Source organism: Pituophis catenifer, unplaced genomic scaffold (assembly GCF_029215685.1).
Source record: "Pituophis catenifer annectens isolate HBS135680 unplaced genomic scaffold, rPitCat1.0.hap2 SCAF_10, whole genome shotgun sequence".
NCBI classification, from domain to species: Eukaryota; Metazoa; Chordata; class Lepidosauria; order Squamata; family Colubridae; genus Pituophis; species Pituophis catenifer.
This window is the reverse complement of record NW_027256890.1, coordinates 18966341-18990928: the sequence shown is the minus strand read 5'-3', so window position 1 is coordinate 18990928 and position 24588 is coordinate 18966341. Positions and strand designations below refer to the sequence as shown.

Genomic DNA, 24588 nt, shown 5'->3' with positions numbered 1-24588 from the left:
CCTGTCCTTATCCTAACCTGGATCTCCTCATTAGCAGAGATCCTTTTTTCCAAATTAACCCCGCGACCCTGTGGCTGGGATCGGTTCCAGCTCAGGATGGATACCTGTGTGTAATTTTTTAATTCTCTGCCCGTATAGTGGAGAGAAAGAGCTAAAATTTAAACTGTAGGTCTGTCCTTGAAACTTTTCCTGGAAACTGGTGCTCTAAAGGCTGTTTAGAATTTAAAAGTTTTTGTTTTTTTTTAACCTGTAGAAGCCATTTCTGTTTGGGAAATGGTTTGTTGCTGGGGCAATGCAATCTGGTGATTTAAGCAGTGAGGGAGGGGGGGCGTTAAGAGCCCTCCGCTGTTTACTCCCCCTCCCTCCGCAGAGGATAAGCCAGGTTCCCCAGCTATAAGCCCACGATGCCATCTAGTGCCAGCTGGCAGAAGGAGGGCATTTCGACTGATGAGCAGGTGCAAAAAAAATTTTTTTTATCAGGAGGATGGCTGTTTCCATTGGCTAATTTCAGTGTGGGATGTAAAAGGTACCCTGGAAATTTTCTCTTAGGAAAACAAAGTGAATACTTCTTTGGAAAATGTGGTAGAGGAAGGGAAGGGAAGGGAAGATAAATGGATAAAGAAGGGAAGGGAAAGGAAAGGAGGAAAGGAAAGGAAAGGAAAGGAAAGGAAAGGAAAGGAAAGGAAGAGAGAGAAAGGGAAGGGAAGGAAAGGAAAAAAGGGAAGGGAAGGGTTAGGAAAGGAAAGGAAAGGAAAGGAAGAAAGGAAAGGAAAGGAAAGGAAAGGAAAGGTAAATGGATGAAGAAGGGAAGGAAAGGAAAAAGGAAGGGAAAGGTTAGGAAAGGAAAGGAAGAAAGGAAAGGAAAGGTAAATGGATGAACAGAAAGGAAAGGTAAATGGATGAAGAAGGGAAGGGAAAAAGGAAAGGAAAGGAAAGGAAAGGAAAGGAAAGGAAGAACAGCGAAAGGAAGAAAGGGAAGTATGTAAGTAAGGAAAACAGGATAGGTAGGTAGATAGATAGATTAGATGATAGATAGATAGATAGATAGATAGATAGATAGATAGATAGATAGATAGATATAGAATGGATGGATGGAAGGGAGGGAGGGAGCTACAGGGAAAGGAAGAAAGGAAGGGGCAAGTAAAGGAAGAAAGGGAAGGAGAGAAGTATGCAAGTAAAGAAAAGTTAGGATAGATGAAAGATAGAGAGAGAGAGAGAGAGAGATGGATAGAGAAATGGATAGAGAGATAATAGAGATAAAAATGGAAGGCAGGATGGGAGGGACGGGAAGGAAGGAAGGAAGGAAATAGAGAGAGATATGAATGGATGGAAGGGAGGGAGGGAGGGAGGGAGGGAGTTACTAGGGATGAAGTTCCAGCTTTGCCCGGCAAGGATGTTTGGGGTCCTGTGTGGGCATCAGGCCAACCCCCTCTCGGTCCTTCCCTCTAGGGAGTGGGTGCTCAAAAATGCGTTGCTGATCGCCATGTCGGTGTACACCTATCTCCGTCTCATCGTCGACCACCACGGCTCGCCTTCCCTGCAGGCCCTCCGTCAGAAAGAGGTGGACTTCTGCGTTTCGTTGCTCCGAGACCGGGTGAGGAGATCCAGGGACGCCTGCTTGCCATCTTGGGACTGGCTGGTTGAGAAGTCGAATCCGGTGCCCCCCCCCTTCTTCTTCTTCTTCCCAAATCCGCTCCCCTTCCACAAGGAAGCAGTCCCAGCTTGGGTGGCTTCCATCTTTCAGTTGGGACTTTTGGCCTTAAGCTCCAGAAATTGGGTGGAAAGAGGCCAAGGGCCCATTCTGAAGATCAGAAATGGGAAGGGAAGGGAAGAAGGAAGGGAGAGAGGAAGGAAGGAATAGAGAAGGAAGGAAAGGAAGGGAGGGAGGGAAGGAAGGGTCTTTTTATTTTTTAATTTTATAAGCTGCCCAGCGTTACCCTGCAGTAAGATGGGCAGCCAATAAATTTGATTGATTGATTGAGATAGAATAGATGATGGATGGATGGATGGATGGATGGATGGATGATAGGCAGGCGGATGGATGGATGGATGTATAGATAGATAGATGGATGGATGATAGGCAGGCAGGCGGATGGATAGATGGATGATAGGTAGGTAGATAGATGATAGGCAGATAGATGGATAGATGGATGGATGATAGGCAGACAGACAGACAGACAGAGACACAGATAGATGGATGGTAGGTAGGTAGATAGGTAGATGGATGGATGAATGGATGATAGGCAGGTGGATGGATGGATGTATAGATGGATGGATGATAGGCAGGTGGATGGATGGATGATAGGTAGGTAGATGATAGGCAGATAGATGGATAGATAGATAGATGGATGGATGATAGGCAGGCAGGCAGGCAGGCAGACAGACAGACAGACAGATAGATGGATGGTAGGTAGGTAGATAGGTAGGTAGATAGATAGATAGATAGATAGATAGATAGATGATAGATAGATAGATAGATAGATAGATAGATAGATAGATAGATGATAGATAGATGATGGATGGATGAATGGATGATAGGCAGGCAGGTGGATGGATGGATGTTGGGTGGGTGGGTGGATGATAGGCAGACAGACAGACAAAATGAAGGGACGTGACGGGAAGCAAAGGAATGAAGGAGCACAGGGAAGGGGAAGGGAAGAGAGGGAGGAAAGAAGGAAAGGAGGGAGGGAAGGAAGGAAGAAAGGGAAGGGAGAGGGGAGAGGAGGGAAGAAGGAAGGAAAGAAGGGCATGCACTGCTGGCTGGGGAATTCTGGGGGTCTCTCCCCCCCCACACACACCCTCTCTCTCCCAGCCTGGGAGCCTCTCTCCTTTACTGTCTCTCATTCGGGGGCATCCAATCTCTTGGGGGGGGGCGGTGGAGAGACAGAACAAAACCCCCAGAAGGATGAAATTTTCAGCTGGAGCAGGCGGCCGTGGCCGAAACCAAGCCCAGAGCCTTGAACCTCTCCCCCCCCTCCCCCCCCTCCCTCCCCCCCACTGGCACTTCAGAATTGATGCCTTGTTTATCGACTGAGCCGCCCCGAGGGACCCCCGTTGGCCTTCGGGAGGGGGGCTTTTGATCTTCAAAGGGAGGCTTGGCATGCCAACGGGAGGGAGGGCATTGCGGCGGTGGGGAGAGGAGAAGCACCAGGCTTGGCACGCGGGATTGATCTTTGGACGGGCCAGAAAAGGAAATTTGATTTTATATGTTTGGTTTTGGCATTTTCTCTTCCTCCCTGCCAAGTTTATGGATTGCTTCATGGTCGGCCGAGATCTGGTGCGGCTCTTGCAGAGCGTTGCACGGATTCCGGAATTCGAGCAGCTTTGGAAGGACATAATCCATAATCCCCAGGCCTTGAGTCCTCAATTCACAGGTACGTGAAGGCACCGGGAGTGGGCTCTCGCCCTTTTCCGAGTTCAGTTCCTCGCTTAGGAACCGTTCCAAGTTAACGACAGAGCCAGTGACGACCCGGTTGTTTCCGCGGTGGGGGTCGGGGTTCTTATCTTGAACCACGGGGTCGAAAAAAAAAATAGAATAAAATAATAACAAAAGTCGGAAGGGACCTCGGAGGTCTTCTAGTCCAGCCCCCCGCTTAGGCAGGAGATCCTAAACTAAGGGATGGGTGGGGCATAACCTCTCAGTTCCGTCTTTCCGGCGGGAATGGAACTACAACTCCCAGAATGCTTAGTTCGGTCTCGGCCTCTCCCCGTTCGTTTAGCGACCGCCCGAAGTTACGATGGCACTGAAAAAAAAAGAATTGTTATCAACCATGGCAAGAAAGGTTCTGAATTTCTCTTATTGAAATGTCTCGCTTAACGAACAGAAATGTTGGGCTCCGTGGCGGTCGTAAGACGAGGACCACCTGCGTTCTTCTGTAATTTTTGAAAATTGGATAGGGAAGCCCAGCCATTCCTCTTAGCGGTGGTCTTAAGATTTGGGGGTCCTTCCTTGTCCAATTTTCACTTCTCTTTGTCGTGTTTTTTTTTTTTAACACCCCCCCCCCCCCCCCCAGGGATGTTGCAGCTTCTGCAGTCCAGGACGTCCCGGAAATTTCTGGCTTGTCGCCTCACCCCGGATATGGAGACCAAGTTGCTTTTCATGACCTCTCGGGTATCATCTCTGGTTTTTATTTTATTTTTTTCTGGGTTTATTTGCAGGGATTCACTTAAGAACCGTTGGGGGGGGAGGGGAGAGGGAGAAGGAGAAAAGCTTGTAAAATCTATCCTCTCTCTCTCATCTTATCTCTCAGTCTATATGTATGTATCATCTATCATCTATATATATATATCATCTCTATTTATCATATCTGTCTATCTACTGTATCTGTCTGTAGCTATATCTATATCATCTATCATCATCTATCTATATAACTTCTATTTATCTATTTATCATCTCTTTCATCCTATCTCTCTCTCTCTCTATGTATCTCTCTCTCTCTCTCTATATATATATCTATATATCTATATATCTCTATCTCTATCTATCTTTACCTCTATATCTATTATCTCTCTCTTTCTCTCTCTCTCTCTCTCTCGGTATCATCTATCTATCTATCTATCTATCTATCTATCTATCTATCTATCTATCTGTCTATCTATATGTATGTATATAAATAACCCTTATTTATCTATTTATCATCTCTCTGTCTATCTATCATCTACTGTAGCTATCTGTAGCTATATCTATATCTATCATCTATCATCATCTATCTATATAACTTCTATTTATCTATTTTTCATCACTCTCCTCCTATCTCTCTCTCTCTATGTATCTCTCTCTCTCTCTCTCTCTATCTATCTCTATATATCTATCTATATCTATCTATCTCTACCTCTATCTCTATCTATTATCTCTTTCTCTCTCTCTCTCTAGGTATCAGATAGATAGATAGATAGATAGATAGATAGATAGATAGATAGATAAAATAACCCTTATTTATCTATTTATCATCTCTCTCTCTGTCTATCATCTACTGTAACTATCTGTAGCTATATCTATCTATATATCTATCATCTATCATCTATCTACAGTATATAACTTCTATTTATCATCTCTCTCCTCCTATCTCTCTCTATATATCTATCTATCTCTATCTATCTCTATCTCTATCTCTATCTCTATCTATCTATCTATCTATCTATCTATCTATCTATCTATCTATCTATCTCTATAGATATAGGTATCATCTATATATATATAACCTTTATCTATCTATCATCTCTCTCTCTCTCTCTCTCTCATCTATCTATCTACTTATTTTTCATCTATATATACCGTTTCTCTCTCTCTGTATCGTCTCTCTTTATATATCTGTCTGTCTCATCTCTCTCTCTCATCTATCTGGTCATAAGTGGAGGACTACCCGTCTTCCCGCAAGAGGTTCCTGGGTCTTCCGACAAAGCCAGGTTCCGATCCGAGGCAGCTCTTCTCCTCCCCACCCCCAGGTGCGTTTGGGTCAGCAGAAGCGGTACCAAGACTGGTTCCAGCGCCAGTATCTCTCTACCCCGGACAGCCAGTCCTTGCGTTGCGACCTCATCCGTTACATCTGCGGGGTGGTCCACCCGTCCAACGAGGTGCTCAGCTCCGACATCCTCCCACGCTGGGCCATCATCGGCTGGCTGCTCACCACCTGCACGGTAAAGCCTCCCCCCCAACTTCCAGTGGCGGGCAGTTCCACTGGTTAATTGTCTTCACCATCAGGACATTAATTCCTCCTCAGTTCCAGGTTGCTCCTCTCCTTGGATTTTTATCCACCCTGGGAGGTTCTGTATGAGTCTTGTGTTCTGGGGAGGGGAGGGGAGGCTTGTTTGGCAATTCGGGGCACAGTCCGGCCCGACCCCAAAAGAGGGGAGAGCAGGGATGGGCTTGCCCAGGTCAAAAACGGACTGGAAAAGAGCCAGAACAAGGACTCACACAGAGGCATAACAGGGAACCTCCCTGCATTGGGGAATAGCTTCAAATCCTTCCTCCTTTTCTTCTCTTCCAGTCCAACGTGGCCGCTTCCAACGCCAAACTTGCCCTGTTTTACGACTGGCTGTTCTTCAACCCCGATAAGGACAGCATCATGAATATCGGTAGGGTGGACCATCTTTTCTGGTACTTGGGGGGGGTGTCTTTCCTTCTTCTAAATTGGGGATTCGTCCAAGACTTTAGACAAAGAAACACCTGGAACGTTGGCCTTAACATCCCTTATTCCGGTCTCCGGTTCCTCAGCGGAGTTTACAAGCTAGTCCTTGACTTACGACTGTCCGTTTAGTGACCGTTCGGAAGTTACAACGGCACTGGGAGGAAAAAAAAAAAAGCCGATTAAAATGTTCACCCTTAACGACCGTTGCGGTCCCCTGATCAAAATTCGGATATGCTTGGCGGCTGAACTCCCATTTAACGACGGTCCCGGGCTCCCCCTTTTGCGACCGTTCTGGCGAGCCAACCCAATGGCGGGAAGCCGGATTGACTTAACGACCGCGTTCTTGACTTTTAACCGTCGCGGGGGATCGACTCCACCACGGTGGCCCAGAAACGTCGTAAAACGGGGCAGAACTCCCTGAACCCATGTCTCACTTAGCCTGCAGGAATTTGGGGGCTCCGCGGAGGTCGTAACTGGAGGTCTAAACCGCGGTTGGGTGGGCCTGAAGGGATTCGAACAGGGCGTGTGCAAAGTTGTGGTTTCTTGCTCAATTCCCCATAATTTTTTTTTTTTTTGGCTTGAATTAACAGAGCCTGCCATCTTCGTCATGTATCATTCCATGAAACCCCATCCGGCCATCACGGCTACCCTACTGGACTTCATGTGTCGGGTAAGACCTTCTCATCCTCCCCCACCCCACCCCCTCCAAGATGGCTCCGTGTGATGGGCAGCCCGCGGCCCCTTTTCTCACCCGTAGCCGCCCCCCCTCCCCATTTATTCTTTATCCAGATCATTCCGAATTTTTACCCTGCTTTGGAGGCTCACGTCCGTCAAGGCGTCTTCAACTCCCTCACCCACATCGTGGAGAAGCGAGTCTTGGCGTAAGATCCTTGGTTTTGGTGGGTGGTGAAATGCTACCGGTTCGCACCGGTTTGAGCGAACCGCTTGTAATAAAAGCTACCAGTTCGGGCAAACCTGGTAGTTTAAAAAAAAAAAAAAAAAAAGCTACCGGTTCAGATTTCTGAAGATCAGCTGTGCTGCGCGGTTTGTATTCGCTAAAAAGCAGGAAATCCTGATTTTTTGAGCGAATCTAAATCATGCGGCACAGCTGTTCTACTTACCTTCAAACAACTCCTTTCTCCATGCGAAGCGTGCATTTGATGCGCGCTGCCCATGTGCATTCATGCGCTCCACCGCGGAGGATTTCACCACTGGGCGGTGGTGAGTTGGGCCTGCACACTTTCCCCCTCGAGTGTTGGAAAGACCCCACACTCGTGGCTGGAGACCCTTCTCGGCCTCCCCAAATAAACAGACAACCTTCCCCCTCCCAAAAAGAGAGAGAGAGAGAGGGAGAGAGAGAGAATTGCAGCATGGACTGAAAACACAATTTTGAGACCGGTTTCGCCCAGCGGTGCCCTCTAAAGGTGCCATCCATCCCTGGCTGGGGAGGATGGGAAGCGGAGTCCCAAGAGGAGACACCAGATGGGTTATATCGAGATCTCCTGGCCCTCAGAACCTCCTGCCACAAACACGTTGAGGGTCAATGAAAACATTGGTTTTTTTGATTCTTCGAGATGTCAATGTCCCCTCTACTTCCTTCCCCCACAGACACTTGGCTCCTCTTTTCGATAATCCGAAGCTGGACCGGGAACTCCGGGCTATGCTTAGAGAGAAGTTTCCAGAATTTTGCAGTTCTCCTTCCCCACCGGTCGAAGGTAAGATGGACGGAGCGGTGGGGAGGGGTACCCATCGCCGTCCAGATACTCCCAGCAGGAGATCTTTCGGGGAGCTCATCCCTCGGCCTCTGGCTTTCATCCTCCTTATTTAAAAGAGGCATCGAATCGATCCGAATAAAGGACCGTCAGTATCAGGCTGGCCACCACGGCTCTCAGGGGATCATGGGAAATGAAGTTCCTGCTGGAACCGTCTGCTTCCCTTCCGCCCATCTGCTTCTCTCTTGTGCCCCCTCTTTCCCCCCCCAGTCAAAGTCGAGGAACCGACGGCCGCAGAGATGGACAACCACATGTCCGACCGAGACGACGGCTGCTACGACCACGCCGAAGCCGCCTTCAGCGACGATGAGGAAGATGTCAACAGCAAAGGTGGGGTAGATGTGGGCGGGCGGGTTTTCTCCAGCTTGCCCGACAGATCATGGTTGTATGTGTGTGTGAGTGAATGAGAGAGAGAGAGAGAGAGAAGGTAGAGGATAGAGAAATATTAGAGAGAGATAAGACAGACAGAGAGAGACAGATGATAGAAATGATAGAGAAGAGAGGTAAGATAGACAACAGATGGATGGGTGGAGAGATAGATAGATAGACAGACAGATGAGAGAGAGAGAGTAGATAGATAAGAGAGAGAAGATAGATAGATGAGAGAGAAGATATAGAGATAATGGATAGATAGATGAGAGAGAGAGAAGATAGATATAGATGGTAGGTAGGTAGGTAGGTAGGTATGTAGATAGATAAGAGAAAGATAGATAGAGAGGATAGATAATGGATAGATAGATGAGAGAGATAGAGAAGATATATAGATAGAAAATAGATAGATAGATAGATGATAGATAGATAGATAGATAGATAGATAGATAGATAGATAATGGATAGTTAGAGATATATGATAGCTTGATAGCTAGTTATAGATAGATGAGAGAGGACAGATAGATATATGATAGATAGATAGATAAGAGATAAAGATAGAGATAGATGAGAGATGAGAGATAATGGATAGAGATGAGAGAGAAGATAGATATAGATAGAAAATGATAGATAGATAGATAAATGATAGATAGATGGATGGATGGATAGATAGAGATAGATAATGGATAGATAGAGATAGAAATATATGATAGATATACAGAGAGCATAGATAGATAGAGATGGATGATGGAAGGAAGGGAGGGAGGATGGAAGAAAACAGGAAAAAAGAAAGTAAGTAAGAGAAAGAAAGAAAGAAAAGGAAAGAAAGAAAGAAAGAGAAAGAATCAGGGAGATTCCTGGGGGTGGCAGGGCAGGAAGGATCTTTTGCAAATCGTGGTTTATCAGCTAAAGCAGGTTTTTGCCCGAGCGTTGACCGCAGACCGTTTTCCCTCGCAGGAAAGAAGAGGGAATTCCGTTTCCACCCCATCAAAGAAGCCGTGGTGGACATCACCCCTTTCCTGGAGCAGGTGGACGAGTCCCTCAAAGATAAAATCCTGCTCTTACAGAAGGGGAGGTGGGTATCCCTCCTCCCCCCCTCCCCCCAATTCCTCCATTTGTCTGAAAGGGTACAGCGGGGTTTCCTCTTTGAGCAGGGGGTTGGACTAGAGGACCTCTCGGGTCCCTCCCCCACTCTGGTTCTTCCCGAGTTCTTCTCCGGATGCTTTTCAGGACCAACCTTTAGCTTAGCGCTTGCAACCGACCGGTTGGAGGCCTCGGTTGTGTTTGCGTGGGTGTGTTGCGAAACCTTTTGCAAAAGGGGGAAAGGGAGTGGGGGGAGATAACCACACTGGGCCGCAGAGCTGAGCCAAGCCAGCACGAGGCGGGAGTCTTCATTCCAAGCCCCCTTGGGAGAAACACAAAACTTGCGTCTTTTTTAACAACTGGATTTACAGCCCATCCAGCCACGGGCCAAGGCTGAGATTCCTTTTACACACCCTTTTGTGAGTCCCTCTGGATTTCACCACCGCGCTGGAAGGGCTGTAATGGGGAGGGGGGGGCGTTGCAAGGGGTCTGTTGTCCCCCCTACCTCCCACAGGCTGGCCTCTGGTCTCATCCTACGCACAATTCCTTGCAAACCTCAATTTTTCCCCCTCCACCTCTCTCTCTCTCTGGAATCCAGCCTGGAGTTTTGCAACTTTCCCTGTTTTTGGAAGGGTGGGGGGGTGGGGGTGGGGGGGCCTTTTGACCCAGCGCCTCCATTAATTCAGCCTGTCATGACTAAGAACGGTTTAATAGACTTGTTTTGCAAAGGCTCTGCAGAACGAGAATCTGGGGAAGGGGGGGAGACAGGGAAAGTTTGATTAAACCAGGATTCCTTCAGTGAAATCAGGATTCCTGCTGAGAAACCAGGATTCCTGCAGTGAAACCAGGATTCCTGCCGTGAAACCAGGATTCCTGCAGTGGAAACCAGGATTCTTGTTGTGGAAACCAGGATTCCTGCCGTGAAACCAGGATTTCTGCAGTGGAAACCAGGATTCCTGCTGTGGAAACCAGGATTCCTGCAGTGAAACCAGGATTTCTGCTGAGAAACCAGGATTCCTGCTGTGGAAACCAGGATTCCTGCAGTGAAATCAGGATTCCTGCCGTGAAACCAGGATTCCTGCAGTGGAAACCAGGATTCCTGCCGTGAAACCAGGATTCCTGCAGTGGAAACCAGGATTCTTGTTGTGGAAACCAGGATTCCTGCCGTGAAACCAGGATTCCTGCAGTGGAAACCAGGATTCCTGCTGTGGAAACCAGGATTCCTGCAGTGAAACCAGGATTTCTGCCGAGAAACAAGGATTCCTGCTGTGGAAACCAGGATTCCTGCAGTGGAAACCAGGATTCCTGCCATGAAACCAGGATTCCTGCAGTGGAAACCAGGATTCTTGTTGTGGAAACCAGGATTCCTGCCGTGAAACCAGGATTCCTGCCGTGAAACCAGGATTCCTGCAGTGAAACCAGGATTCCTGCCGAGAAACCAGGATTCCTGCTGTAGAAACCAGGATTCCTGCAGTGAAATCAGGATTCCTGCAGTGGAAACCAGGATTCCTGCTGTGGAAACCAGGATTCCTGTTGTGGAAACCAGGATTCCTGTCGTGAAACTAGGATGCCTGCAGTAAAATCAGGATTCCTGCAGTGAAAACCAGGATTCCTGTTGTGGAAACCAGGATTCCTGCTGTGAAATCAGGTTTCCTGCCGTGAAACCAGGATTCCTGCAGTGGAAACCAGGATTCCTGCAGTGAAACCAGGATTCCTGCCGAGAAACCAGGATTCCTGCTCTGGAAACCAGGATTCCTGCAGTGGAAACCAGGATTCCTGCCGTGAAACCACAATTCCTGCTATGGCTGGCCCTTGGATCGCCAAGCTGCTGGCTGTAATTTTCCCTAGTTAAGAGACTTGTAGTAACTGCTTTTTTCATACCTTATATATAACACTGTCTCTCACTCACACACACACACACACACTCACACACAAACAGCCACACAACCTATGTCTTTTCCTCTCTTTAATTTGAATTTCCTTCTTTTTTTCCTCCCCTCGGGCTGCAGCGATACCGAAGCGCAGTGTGAAGCCATGCAGGAAATTGTGGATCAAGTCTTGGAGGTAAACAGCTGGTTTCTGGATTTGCGTGGATTTTGTGTGTGGGTGTGTGGGTGTGAATTTGAGGCCGGAGGCCCCTGCATCAGCCCCAGCCTTAGAGAAACGCAGCGCAAGCCGACCTCGAAGTAAATCTCCCTGCCTTACGGCCTAGGATGTTCCTTTCGTGGTGCGTTTCCCAATCATGCGACACCGTTCTTCCCTCCCGTCCCGGATTCTTGAATCTCTTTGCACGCTCACTGTCGGTGTCACACTCTCTTTTCCAGGAGGATTTTGATCAGGAGCAGCTCTCGGTTCTGGCGTCCTGCTTACAGGAGCTGTTCAAAGCTCATTTCCGCGGGGAGGTTTTGCCCGAAGAAATCACAGAAGAGTAAGTGCACGGGGAACGGAATAGTTGATCCTCCGTCTAACTGTTTGTATGGAATAGTCGATCCTCTGTCTTCTCATAAGGGACAGTCGATCCTCTGTCTAGCTGCTCGTACAGGACAGTCGATCCTCCATCTATTTGCTCGTACGGGATAGTCGATTCTCCGTCTATTTGCTCCTACGGGATAGTCGATCCTCTATCTGCTCATACGGGACAGTCGATCCTCCGTCTATTTGCTCGTACGGGACAGTCGATCCTCCGTCTATTTGCTTGTACGGGATATTCGATCCTCTATCTGCTCATACGGGACAGTCGATCCTCCGTCTATTTGCTCGTATGGGATAGTCGATCCTCTGTCTGCTAATACGGGACAGTTGATCCTCTGTCTATTTGCTCATATGGGATAGTCGATCCTCCGTCTATTTGCTTGTACGAGATAGTCGATCCTCCGTCCATTTGCTCGTACGGGATATTCGATCCTCTATCTGCTCATACGGGACAGTCGATCCTCCGTCTATGCTCGTGCGGGATAGTCGATCCTCTGTCTTGCCGCTCGTGCTGTTGATTTTTGTGAGAATAAGCCAAGAGGAAACCTGGCTTGTTTAGTCCAAAAAACCCACACAGATTGAAAGATGGTTCCGTGGCATGTGCGAATTTAGCGTTTCTCTCTTTTTTTTATATTTTTGCACAGGTCTCTGGAAGAATCTGTAGGAAAGCCGCTTTACTTAATATTTAGGTAGGTCTCCTGTTCCTTCCTTCATTAGATTGTTATCCTGTACTTTATAAGTAACTCAAGGCGGTGAACAGATCCAAACACACCTCCCTCCTCCTATTTTCCCCACAACAACAGCCCTGTGAGGTGGGCTGGGCTGGGCTGAGGGAGAAGGATTGGCCCAAAGTCACCCAGCTGGCTCTCATGCCTAACGCAGGGCTAGAACTCCCAGTCTCCTAGTAATTGGTCCAGAGTCACCCAGCTGGCTTTCATGCCTAACGCGGGACTAGAACTCCCAGTCTCCTAGTAATTGGTCCAGAGTTGCCCAGCTGGCTTTTATGGCTAAGGCAGGACTAGAACTCCCAATCTCCTAGTAATTGGCCCAGAGTCACCCAGCTGGCTCTCATGCCTAATGCAGGACTAGAACTCCCAGTCTCCTAGTAATTGGTCCAGAGTCGCCCAGCTGGCTTTCATGCCTAACGCGGGACTAGAACTCCCAGTCTCCTAGTAATTGGTCCAGAGTCGCCCAGCTGGCTTTCATGCCTAACGCAGGACTAGAACTCCCAGTCTCCTAGTAATTGGTCCAGAGTCACCCAGCTGGCTTTCATGCCTAATGCGGGACTAGAACTCCCAGTCTCCTAGTAATTGGTCCAGAGTCACCCAGCTGGCTTTCATGCCTAATGCGGGACTAGAACTCCCAGTCTCCTAGTAATTGGTCCAGAGTCACCCAGCTGGCTTTCATGCCTAATGCGGGACTAGAACTCCCAGTCTCCTAGTAATTGGTCCAGAGTCGCCCAGCTGGCTTTCATGGCTAAGGCGGGACTAGAACTCCCAGTCTCCTGGTAATTGGCCCAAAGTCACCCAGCTGGCTTTCATGCCTAACGCAGGACTAGAACTCCCAATCTCCTAGTGATTGGTTCTGAGCCTTCATGGCTAAGATGGGACTAGAACTCCCCGTCTCCTGGCGATCGACCCAGAGTCCCCCAGCCAGCTTTTCGCGCCTAAGGCAGAACTAGAACTCACCGTCTCCTGGTTTCTAGGCCACTAAACCCCTACCCCAAAAGCGTCTCTCCCCGTTCTGAACCCTCTCTGTTCCTCCCGTCCTCCTCCCTCCCTTCCGTGTCCGAACCTTGCGGGAGGACGTCCGTGTGACCCCGGGGTTTCCACGCGTGTGTGACCCCGCGCCTGCTGCTTAACTCTCTCCCCCCGTCCCGTCCCCCGTTTTCAGGAACCTCTGCCAGATGCAGGAGGACAATAGCAGCTTCTCCGTCCTGCTGGATCTCCTCTCGGAGCTGTATCAGAAGCAGCCCAAGATTGGGTACCACCTTCTCTACTACTTAAAAGCCAGGTGAGGGGGCTACGGGCGGGGAAGGGTGGGTGGGGGGGGGACCCTTGCCCTCCGAAGCAAGGGAGAGCGAGGGTCCGCGAGAGAACCCCTCGAACATCCCCGGGTCAAACTCCCACTCCCCCCCACTTTAGCAAAGCGGCCGCCGGGAAGATGAACCTGTACGAGTCCTTCGCTCAGGCGACCCAACTGGGCGACCTCCACACCTGCCTGATGATGGACATGAAGGCCTGCCAGGAGGACGACATCCGGCTCCTCTGCTACCTCACGCCTTCCATCTACACGGAGGTGAGGACACCACCCCACCCCCCGTACACACACAGACGCACATACTCCAAGGAGGACGAGAGGGACCTCCTGCTTTGGAAGGGAGGCAGGGGAAGGCTGTTGGGTGGGGGTCTTCTTTCTTTCTTTCTTTCTTTCTTTCTTTCTTTCTTTCTTTCTTTCTTTCTTTCTTTCTTTCTTTCTTTCTTTCTTTTTCTTCCTCTTCCTTCTTCCTTCCCTCTTCCTTTCTCCTTCTTTTCTCCTCGCCTCCTCCCCTTCTTCTTTTCTTCTCCTCCTCCTCCCTTCTTCCTTCTTCCATCTCCTTTTCCTTCTTCCTTCCCTTTTCCTCCTCTTCCTCCTCCTTCTTTCCTTTCTCCTCCTCTTGCCCCTTCCTTCCTTCTTTCCTTCCTTCCTCCTTCTTCCTCTTCCTCCTCCTTCTTTTCCTTCTTCCTTCCCCTTCTTTCCTTTCTCCTTCTCCTTTTCCTTTTCGCCTCTTCTTCCTCCTCCTATCTTCCTTCTTCCATCTCCTTTTCCTTCTTCCTTCCCTCTTCCTCCTCTTTCTCCTCCTCCTTCCTTCCTTCCTTCTCCTCTCTTTTCCTTCTTTCTTCCCTCTTCCTCCTCTTTCTCCTCCTTCCTTCCTTCCTTCTCCTCTTTCTTTTCCTTCTTCCTTCCCTCTTCCTCCTCTTTCTCCTCCTTCCTTCCTTCCTTCCTTCTCCTCTTTCTTTTCCTTCTTTCTTCCCTCTTCCTCCCTTCCTTTCCTTTCTCCTTCTCCTTTTCTCCTCCTCCTCCTTTCCTCCTTTTCTTCTTTTCTCCTCCTCCTCCTCCTCTTCCTTTCTTCCTTCTTCCATCTCCTTTTCCTTCTTCCTTCCTTCTTCCTCCTCTTCCTCCTTCTTCTTTCCTTCCTCCTCCTCCTAGTCCTTGTCCTCCTGCCCCTCCCTCCCTTCCTCTTGCTTTCCCTGGCCATCTTCTTTCCCCTCCTCCATTTTTTGCCTTCCTCCTCCTCTTCCTTCATCTCCTCCTTCCTCTTCCTCCTCCTCTTAAGCAAATAAAACATCCTTTTGTCTCCAAAACCAGGGAACAGAATCGTCCCCCCTCCCTCCCTCCCTGCCCCCCAAAATACAGAATTTTTCTACAATGGAAGACTTATTTCTTATTTCCTTCCCCCCCCCCATCAAGAGCCTTGGTGGTCTCCGCTCTCATTCTCCCTCCTTCCCCTTCTCTTCCCTCCCAGTTCCCCGACGAGACCCTCCGAAGTGGGGAGCTGTTAAACATGATTGTCGCCGTCATCGACTCGGCGCAGGTAAGATCCACACAGACCCACAACCGGAAAAGAAGAGAGGGAGACCCCCTGCTCCCCCAAAGAGGAGACCTTCATCCCAAACCGGGCAGGGACAACGAAGCCAAGGGGTGGAAAACCAGGCTGTTGATTTAAACACTACAAAACCCATCCTGCCTTGGCTTCCTTGTCACCCCTGGTGCATTTTCTTTCTTTCTTTCTTTCTTTCTTTCTTTCTTTCTTTCTTTCTTTCTTTCTTTCTTTCTTTCTTTCTTTCTCTCTCTCTCTTTCTTTTTCTTCCTTCCTTTCCTTCCTTCCTTTCTCTTTCTATTCCTTCCTTCCTTCCTTTTTCTTTCTTTCTTTCTTTCTTTCTTTCTTTCTTTCTTTCTTTCTTTCTTCTCCTTCCTTCCTTCCTTTCTTCCTTTCTTTCTCCCTCCTTCCTTCCTTCCTTTCTTTTTCTTTCTTTCTTCCTTCCTTCCTTCCTTCCTTCCTTCCTTTTTCTTTCTTTCTTTCTTTCTTTCTTTCTTTCTTTCTTTCTTTTTCTCTCTTTCTCTTTCTCTCTCTCTCTCTCTCCCTTCCTTCCTTCCTTCCTTCTTTCTATTCCTTCCTTCCTTCCTTTCTTTTTCTTTCTTTCTTTCTTTCTTTCTTTCTTTCTTTTTCTCTCTTTCTCTTTCTCTCTCTCTCTCTCTCCCTTCCTTCCTTCTTTCTATTCCTTCCTTCCTTCCTTCCTTCCTTTCTTTTTCTTTCTTTCTTTCTTTCTTTCTTTCTTTCTTTCTTTCTTTCTTTCTTTCTTTCTTTCTTTCTTTCCTTCCTTCCTTCTATTCCTTCCTTCCTTTCTTTTCCTTCCTTCCTTCCTTCCTTCCTTCCTTTTTCTTTCTTTCTTTCTTTCTCCTTTCCTTCCTTCCTTCCTTTCCTTCCTTCTTTCTATTCCTTCCTTTCTTTCTTCCTTCCTTCCTTCCTTCCTTCCTTCCTTTCTTTCTTTCTTTCTTTCTTTCTTTCTTTTCTTTCTTTCTCCTTCCTTCCTTTCTTCTTCCTTCCTTCCTTTCTCTCTCTCTCTCTCTCTCTCTCTCTCTCTCTCTCTCTCTCTCTCTCTCCCTTCCTTCCTTCCTTTTTCTTCCTTTCTTTCTTTCAGCTCCAGGAACTGGTGTGTCACGTCATGATGGGGAATTTAGTGATGTTCCGGAAAGATTCGGTCCTTAATATTCTGAGTGAGTTGAATCGCGGCTATCCGGAATGGCATTGGCTTTTTTTCCCAAGTGGCCGGCGGGAGCGATCTCGGCCAAGGATGAGATTGATGTCACCCGTTTGGATTTCAACTCCCAGAATCCTCTGCGGTCCCTCCTTGGCCCAGGAAGGGTGGGGCCAAGATCCTGTCGGGTGCCGGGGTCAGCACACGGGAGGTGGGGATTATGGTGTTTTGTGTTGAATTGTGTCTTTATAAAACTCGGCTTCCTTTCTGTTTCTTTTTTTTTCCCCCCCTTTTCTCCCTCCAGTTCAGAGCTTGGAGTGGGAAACCTTTGAGCAATATTGCACCTGGCAGCTTTTTCTGGCACACAACATTCCCCTAGAAACCATCATCCCCATCCTTCAGCACCTCAAGTACAAAGGTGAGCTCTCTTACGGATGCCCGAGGGCCGCCAATCTCCGGCCCAGCAAAGGGGAGGGGAAAAAAAAAATATTAAATTTGCAACCTTTTTTTTTGGACAGTTTCTAGTGTTGGCTTCCGACTTCTGCCAAAATAATAATAATAATAATAATAATAATAATAATAATAATAATAATAATAATAATTATTATTATTATTATTATACGCATTGGGGGAAAATCGGATTGGCTTAATGATGGTGGCGTTTGCAAATTTTTTAAAAAAACGTTGCAAAATCCGGTTGTTTGATGCCTTCCTTCCTCGACTTGCGACCGTCACCCCAAGCTCGGTTACAGTCGTAAGGCGAGGACCTCCTGCATGTGTGTAGATAAAATGAACCTCTCGAGGATTTAAATTCAGTTCCTCTTTCCTGACCTGTTTTTTTTTCTGTATACAGGTTTATTTATTTATTTTTATTCATTTGCTTTCAAGAAGCCAGAAAAAAATAAAAATATTTCCACAGCTTTTGACTTGGCCTGGATAGGGCTGTGCATGGATTAAAAATTAAGGGAAAAAAATTGCTTTTTGCTAAATTAAAAATTGCTTTTTTTTTTTTTTGCCTTTACAGAACACCCCGAGGCTCTGTCCTGCTTACTTTTGCAACTGAGAAGGGAAAAGTACGTATTTAAAATGATTTGTTTGGTGCTATTTCTTCCTGCAGCCGGAGAGAAACAGCGGCAAATAATCTGTTTCTTTCCTAGCAGAATTGAGACTTTTTTCTTGTCTAACTAGTGTTCGACTTACTATAGTCTGTCTGTCTGTCTTTCTTTCTTTCTTTCTTTCTTTCTTTCTTTCTTTCTTTCTTTCTTTCTCTCTCTCTCTCTCTCTCTCTCTCTCTCTCTCTCTCTCTCTCTCTCTCTCTCTCCCTTCCTCCCTCCCTCCCCCTCCCTCTCCCTCCCTCCCTCCCTTCCTGGGTTGGGGGGATTCTGGGAGTTGAAGTCCAAATTGCCAACATTTTTTTTACCTTCCCCCCCCCCCCATCCATCCCCCTTTGCTTGTCTCCTTGGGGGGTCTGGAAACTCTCATTAAAGCTTTTGCTTTTCCCGCAGGCCGACGGAAGAAATGGTGAAAATGGTGCTGAGCCGGCCGTGTCACCCGGATGACCAGTTCACCACCAGCATCCTCCGGCACTGGTGCATCAAACACGAGAATCACCTGATTGAGCACATCAAATCCCTCCTGATCAAGAATAACAGCCTCCCCCGGAAACGCCAGAGGTGAGATGGCGGGGAAGAGGCAGAGGCCGTTTAAAATTTAATTATATATCTCTGTCTCTAGTATTGTAATAGAGATATATTATAATATCTCTCTATCATCTTATCATTCTCTATCAATAACATTTGAAACTTAGAATCTGGCATTTTAAAATTGATTTATATATCTTTATATATCTATATCACTCTATCTACTATCATCTATCTATCTATCTATCTATCTATCTATCTATCTATCCATCCATCCATCCATCCATCCATCCATCCATCCATCCATCCATTATTTCTATCTAGCTATCTATCTCTATCAATAACATTTTAAATTTAGAATCTGGCATTTTTTAATTTATTTATGTATCTTTATATATCTATATTACTCTATCCATCCATCCATCTATCTATTATTCCTACTTAGCTATCTATCTCTATTAATAACATTTTAAACTTAAAATCTGGCATTTTTTAATTTATTTATGTATCTTTATATATCTATATCACTCTATCTATCCATCCATCTATTATTCCTACTTAACTATCTATCTCTATTAATAACATTTTAAACTTAGAATCTGGCATTTTAAAATTTATTTATATATCTTTATATATCTATATTACTCTATCATCTACCTACCTACCTACCTACCTACTATCTATATCTATCTATCTATCTATCTATCTATCTATCTATCTATCTATCTATCTATCTATCTATCATTTCTATCTATCATCTATCCATCTAGATCTCTATCATCTATCTATATCAATAAAATTTTAAACTTAGAATCTGGCATTTTTAAATTTATTTATATATCTTTATATATCTATATCACTCTATCTACCATCATCTATCTGTCTATATCTCTATCTCATCTCATCTCTCTCTGTATGTATGTATGTATGTCATCTATCTATATCTATCATCTATCTATTTTTTTAATTTTTAAAGATTTAAAAGTTTTTAAAGAGCAGCAGGGACCTCTACTGGTAAATGTTTATTTTCCAGTGGGGCAAAAATTGCCTTTTTTTCTCTTCTCTTTTTCTTTCTAGTATTGTCACTTACTTACTATTAGAAGCAATTTTATAACTTTTTCCCATTCCCTTTTCCTCCTCTTCCCCTTCCTTCCTTCCTTCCTTCCTTCCTTCCTTCCTTCCTTCCTTCCTTCCTTCCTTCCTACCTACCTACCTACTCTCCCTCCCTCTTTCTCTCTCTTTTTCTTTCTAGTATTGTCACTTACTATTAGAAGCAATGTTATAACTTTTTCCCTTTTCCTTTTCCTCCTCTTCCCCTTCCTTCCTTCCTTCCTACCTACCTACTCTCCCTCCCTCTTTCTCTCTCTTTTTCTTTCTAGTATTGTCACTTACTTACTATTAGAAGCAATGTTATAACTTTTTCCCTTTCCCTTTTCCTCCTCTTCCCCTTCCTTCCTTCTTTCCTTCCTACCTACCTACCTACTCTCCCTCCCTCTTTCTCTTTTTCTTTCTTTCTTTCTCTTTCTTTTGTTTTTTCCTTCTCTTTTTTCTTCCTCCTTCCCTCCCTTCCTTTCCTTTCCTTTCCTTTCCTTTCCTTTCCTTTCCTTTCCTTTCCTTTCCTTTCCTTCCTTCTTTTTTTCTTCTTTCTTTCCATCTTCCTTTCTATCTGTTATCTATCATCGATCATCTTTATCTGTCTATATCTATCCTCCCAGCCCCCTCTCATCATCTATGTATATTTAATCTTGGGGGTTTTTTTGCCCCCTTTTTTGCTTACTATTTTGTTCCCTTGCTTTTCTTTTTCTTTCCTAAAATCACATCTCTCTCTCTCTCTCTCTCTAAACAAGAATCCAGAAAGCCAGGAAGGGGGGAGGAGGGATGCAAAGAAGAGGGGGGGGGGAAATACCAAAACTTTTTAACCCTTTGAAAAGGGGTGGGGGGGGGTGGGGAGGCGCTTCCCAGGTGCCCCTAACCACCCCCCCTCCTCTCCCTCTGCTCTCAGCCTCCGCAGCTCCAGCAGCAAACTTGCCCAGCTGACCTTGGAGCAGATTCTGGAACATCTGGATAACCTCCGCCTGAATCTGACCAACACCAAGCAGAGCTGTAGGTCGTGGCTGGGGGGGCACGTACAGGCTTTGGGGTTTTGGGGAGGCAGATGCTGTTCTGGGGGGGAGAGGGTTTCTGCAATCCTACCCTTTCCCTCCCCCTGGAAAAAAGAGGGGTTCATGGCAGGGACACCCCAATGCCTCTCCAATCGATACTCAAACCAGAATAGAGTTGGAAGGGGCCTTGGAGGTCTTGTAGTCCAACCCCACTGCGATGACATTTCAGACAAAAGGATGCCCAGTCTCTTCTTAAAAGCCTCCAGTGATGGGGAAGGGAGGGAGGGAAGGAAGGAAGGAGGGTAGGAGGAAGAGAAGGAGGGAGGGAGGGAAGAAGGAAAGATGGAAGGAGGAAGAGAAGGAGGGAGGGAAGGAGGAAGGAGGGAAGGAGGGAGGGAAGGAAGGAAGGAGGGAAGGAAGGAAGGAGGGTAGGAGGAAGAGAGGGAGGGAGGGAAGGAAGGAGGGAAGGAAGGAAGGTGGGAAGGAGGAAGAGAGGGAGGGAGGGAGGGAAGAAGGAAGGAGGGAAAGGAAGGAAGGAGGGAAGAAGGAAGGAAGGAGGGAAGGAAGGAGGGAAGGAAAGAAGGAGGGAAGGAGAAAGAGAAGGAGGGAGGGAGGGAAGAAGGAAGGAGGGAAAGGAGGGAAAGGAAGGAAGGAGGGAAGAAGGAAGGAAGGAAGATGGTTCAATAAGATAAATAGGTGGATGGGGGAGGGAGGGAGGAATGAAGGAAGGAGACTAGATAGATAAATAGGTGGATGGGAAGGAAGTAAGAAGGAGGGAGGGAAGGAAGGAAAGAAAAGGAATAGCAGAATGACAAGAATAAAATAACAAACAAAAAAAAGAAGCATAGTTGGAAGGGACCTTGGAGGTCTTCTAGTCCATCCTTCTACTCCAGCAGAAGGACCCCTCTACCGCTTCAGACAAGCAGCTTGTCCAAATCTCCAGTGATGGAGCGCCCACAACTTCCGGTGGCGGGCAGTTCCACTGGTGAAATCGTCCTCCCTGTCAGGAAACTCCTCCTTATTTTCTAAGCCGGCTTCTCTCCTTCATGCGTTTCCATCTGTTCCTTCCTCTTCTTCTTCCGTCTTCAGAACCAGAAGACAAGAGAGAATAATAGATTGACCCCCTTCATCTTTGGAGGACAGGGTGACCCCACCCCCACTCCTCTTTGGGGCAGCCCCCCCACCCCAAAATATTGGGAAACCCCCCCCCCCATCATCTCCCCCCTTAATCCCCTTCTCTTCTCTAGACTGGCCCAAACTCAAATCCTGCAACTTTTCTTTCTTCGCCTGTTTTCGTCTCCAGGCCCTCCGTCGTCCTAGTTGCTCTTCCAATGACCCCCCACTTTTTTTTAATGACCCCCCCACTTTCCCCAAGGACCACATTCTAAGCCCCCCCTCCCTTCTCACGACCCCCCCCTTTTTTCCTTCCAGTTTTCAGCCAGCCCCCAATCCTTCAGTCTTTGCAGCACGTCCAGTGCAGCTGTGACGAAGCCCACAAAATGAAGTGAGTAAGAGCCGGAGGGGTTTTTTGGGTGGGGTGGGGGGGCAGGCAGAAACTCTGGGGAAGGCCTCACCCCCACGACCCTTTTCTCTCTCTCTCTCTCCCCCCCCCCACTTTCACCCCAAAAAGGTTCAGCGACCTCTTCTCCCTGGCCGAGGAGTACGAAGACTCGTCCAGCAAGCTGCCCAAGAGCCGACGGAAGGCGGCCCTCTCCAGCCCCCGCAGCCGGAAGAACGCGGCCCAGCAGCCCCCCAACAACGAGGAGGAGTCGGCCTCCAGCAGCGCCTCGGTGAGTGGGGGGCACGTGGGGGGGGCCAGCAGGGGCACCTACCTGAAGAGAGCAGGGAGGAGGGGCTGGTGGGGAGGGATGGGGGGGAGAAGGAAATGGGAAGGGCTTCAGCCTTTGGTGCTGGGAACTCCAAAGACCCTCGGAAAAGAGGGGGAGGAGGAAAGGAAGGAATAGAAGGATGGGAAGGGAAGGGGGGGAGAAGAGATGGACAGAAGGAAGGGAAGGAAGGAAGGAAGCTGAAAACAGGGTTGATAAAGTGAAGGAGGCAAGAAAGTAATGGAGGAGAAAGGAAAGGAAGGAAGAGAGAAGGAAGGAGGAAGGAAGAAAGGGAGAGGGAAAAAGGAAAGGAAGGAAGGAGAAAACAGGGTTGATAATGAAAGTGAAGGAGGCAAGGAAGTAATGGAAGGAAAAGGAAAGAAGGAAGGAAGAGAGAAGAGATAGAGGGACAGAAGGAGGGAAGAGGTAGGTAGGAAAGGAAGAAAGGAAAGAAGGAATAGAGGAGGGAGGGAGGGAAGGAGGAAGGAAGAAAGGAAGGGAGAGGGAAGAAAAGAAAGAAGGAAGGAAGGAATAGAGAAGAGATGGAGGGATAGAAGGAGGGAAGGTAGGCAGGTAGGAAAGGAAGAAAGAAAGAAAGAAGGATTAGAAGACAAATCAATAGACAGACAGCAGGAGAGGAGATTGTCCTATCCAATTTGCCCTGTCGTTCTTCTCCTTGTGAAGCTGAGATTTTTTTGGGGGGGGGGCTGCAGAGTGACCCACCCACAGAGACACCCCCTCCCCTTCCATCTAGGTTTATTCCCCCCCTCCTTCTCTTTCCCCCTCCCTCCAGGAAGAGGAAGACGCCAAACCGAAACCCACCAAGCGAAAGCGGAAAGGATCCTCGGCTGTCGGCTCAGACAGCGACTGAGCGGTGGGGGGGGGGCGCGGTGGCTGTGGGGGGGGGTGTCCCGATGGCGGGGACCCACCTCTGGGCCATCTCCTCACCCACCCCCTCAAAGCTGCCGCCCTTGGGGGCAAGGGACTGCCCAGCCACGCGCCCCCCCCGACCCCCCAGATCGAATCAGATCCGGCCAGGCGGACACAACTGCCGGAGGACGGACGGACGAGGCTGCGGAGGGATGTTGTTCCCCCCCCCCGGCGGTGGGTCCTCGGGGCGGGCGGGGGGGGTTGCTCCACCATTGCTGTGCCCCCTCACCCCCGCCCCCCAGCTGTGGGGCAGCACCAGCAGCGACGAAGGGAAGGAGGCCAAAATCCACAAACCAGATCAAGCAATTTTTTTTCGGGATGTAAATAAATCTGTGAACTGCCGTGATCTCCAAGTGGTGCTTCTCCCAAGGAAAACTTGGAGTGGGGAAGGGGGGGGGGCTTCATTTTTGGGGAGGGGGAGGAGGAGTGCTGGGGAGCTCTCCTCCCCCCACTGCCCTCCCCAGGCCTGACTTTCTCTTGTGTTGGCTTCCAATAAAAAGCATTTTATTCTTGCGTTCGCTTGGTCCAGCAGCCAAATGGTCCCCCCCCCTTTCCAGGTGATTTCCCGGCCCCCTCCCTCCCCATCGCAGCCCCCTCCCCTCTCACAGCCTTCCTCCTCCTCGTCTCCCACCCCCCTTTTTTCCAAAATCCGTTGGGAGTATGGAAGGACCAAAAACTTGAGGAACGAAATAAAACCGTCCTTCCGTTTTGAAACCTCCGGCAGAAAACGAGGACTTTTTAAGCGGGTTTTTTTTGGGGGGGGCAGGGAGTGGGGGGGGGAAAGATAATAAAATCTGGCAATTTGGGGGTGTGTTTTTTTTTTGTGTGTATGTGTAAAAGCTGCTGTTTTGTGTGTTTTTAGGGAGCGGGCTGGGCTCCATCTGGGGGTTGCGATGTTCTTTTGTGGGGTTTTCCCCCCCCCAAATATCCTTTTGACTTTTGCTTGGTGGTATCAGAATTATTTTGTCATCTGTCTATTTCTCTCCTTCCCTCTCTTTTTCTCTTTTTCTCTCTCTTTCTCTCTTCTCCTTTCCTCCTCCTTTGTCTCTTTTTCTCTCCCTCTCTTTCATTTTCACTTTCTCTCCTTTCGCTCTTCTTCCCTTCCTGTCTCTCCCTCTTTCTCTTTCACTTTTTCTCTCCCCTTTCTCTTTCCTCTTTTTTCTCTCCCTCTTTCTTTCACTCTTCTTCCCTTCCTTTCTTTTTTCCCCTTTCTCTTTCACTCTTCTCCTTCCCACCTTTTTGTCTCTTTTTCTCTTTCATTCTTTTCACTTTCTCTCCTTTCGCTCTTCTTCCCTTCCTGTCTCTCCCTCTTTCACTTTTTCTCTCCCCTTTCTCTTTCCTCTTTCACTCTTTCCTTTCTCTTTTGCTTCCTCTTTCCCTCTTCTCCTTTCCTCTTTCTTTCTTTGTCTTTTTCTCTCCCTCTTTCACTTTCCTCTTTCTCTCTTCTTCCCTTTCTGTCTCTCCCTCTTTTTCTCTTTCACTCCTTCACTTTTTCTCTCCTTTCTCTTTCACTCTCCTTCCCTCTTA

At 47.7% G+C, this 24588-nt stretch overlaps 1 protein-coding gene across 1 annotated transcript in view; it reads left to right on the top strand.

Annotated features, from left to right (window-relative positions):
• The window catches only part of INTS3 (integrator complex subunit 3), a 31988-nt gene extending 8383 nt beyond the window's left edge, over window positions 1-23605 (top strand). Inside the window, exons 7-30 of the mRNA XM_070950586.1 lie at window positions 1450-1594; window positions 3245-3374; window positions 4014-4111; window positions 5446-5637; window positions 5988-6075; window positions 6719-6798; window positions 6918-7009; window positions 7737-7843; window positions 8111-8230; window positions 9227-9344; window positions 11362-11416; window positions 11677-11780; window positions 12469-12513; window positions 13718-13837; window positions 13969-14122; window positions 15330-15398; window positions 16507-16582; window positions 16868-16981; window positions 17588-17636; window positions 18069-18236; window positions 20206-20306; window positions 21737-21809; window positions 21936-22095; window positions 22925-23605. Coding sequence (XP_070806687.1) covers window positions 1450-1594; window positions 3245-3374; window positions 4014-4111; window positions 5446-5637; window positions 5988-6075; window positions 6719-6798; window positions 6918-7009; window positions 7737-7843; window positions 8111-8230; window positions 9227-9344; window positions 11362-11416; window positions 11677-11780; window positions 12469-12513; window positions 13718-13837; window positions 13969-14122; window positions 15330-15398; window positions 16507-16582; window positions 16868-16981; window positions 17588-17636; window positions 18069-18236; window positions 20206-20306; window positions 21737-21809; window positions 21936-22095; window positions 22925-23002 — 2536 coding nt within the window. The 3' untranslated portion in view covers window positions 23003-23605. The remainder of the gene's footprint in view (window positions 1-1449; window positions 1595-3244; window positions 3375-4013; window positions 4112-5445; window positions 5638-5987; window positions 6076-6718; window positions 6799-6917; window positions 7010-7736; window positions 7844-8110; window positions 8231-9226; window positions 9345-11361; window positions 11417-11676; window positions 11781-12468; window positions 12514-13717; window positions 13838-13968; window positions 14123-15329; window positions 15399-16506; window positions 16583-16867; window positions 16982-17587; window positions 17637-18068; window positions 18237-20205; window positions 20307-21736; window positions 21810-21935; window positions 22096-22924) is intronic.
• Window positions 23606-24588: the final 983 nt, after the last annotated feature.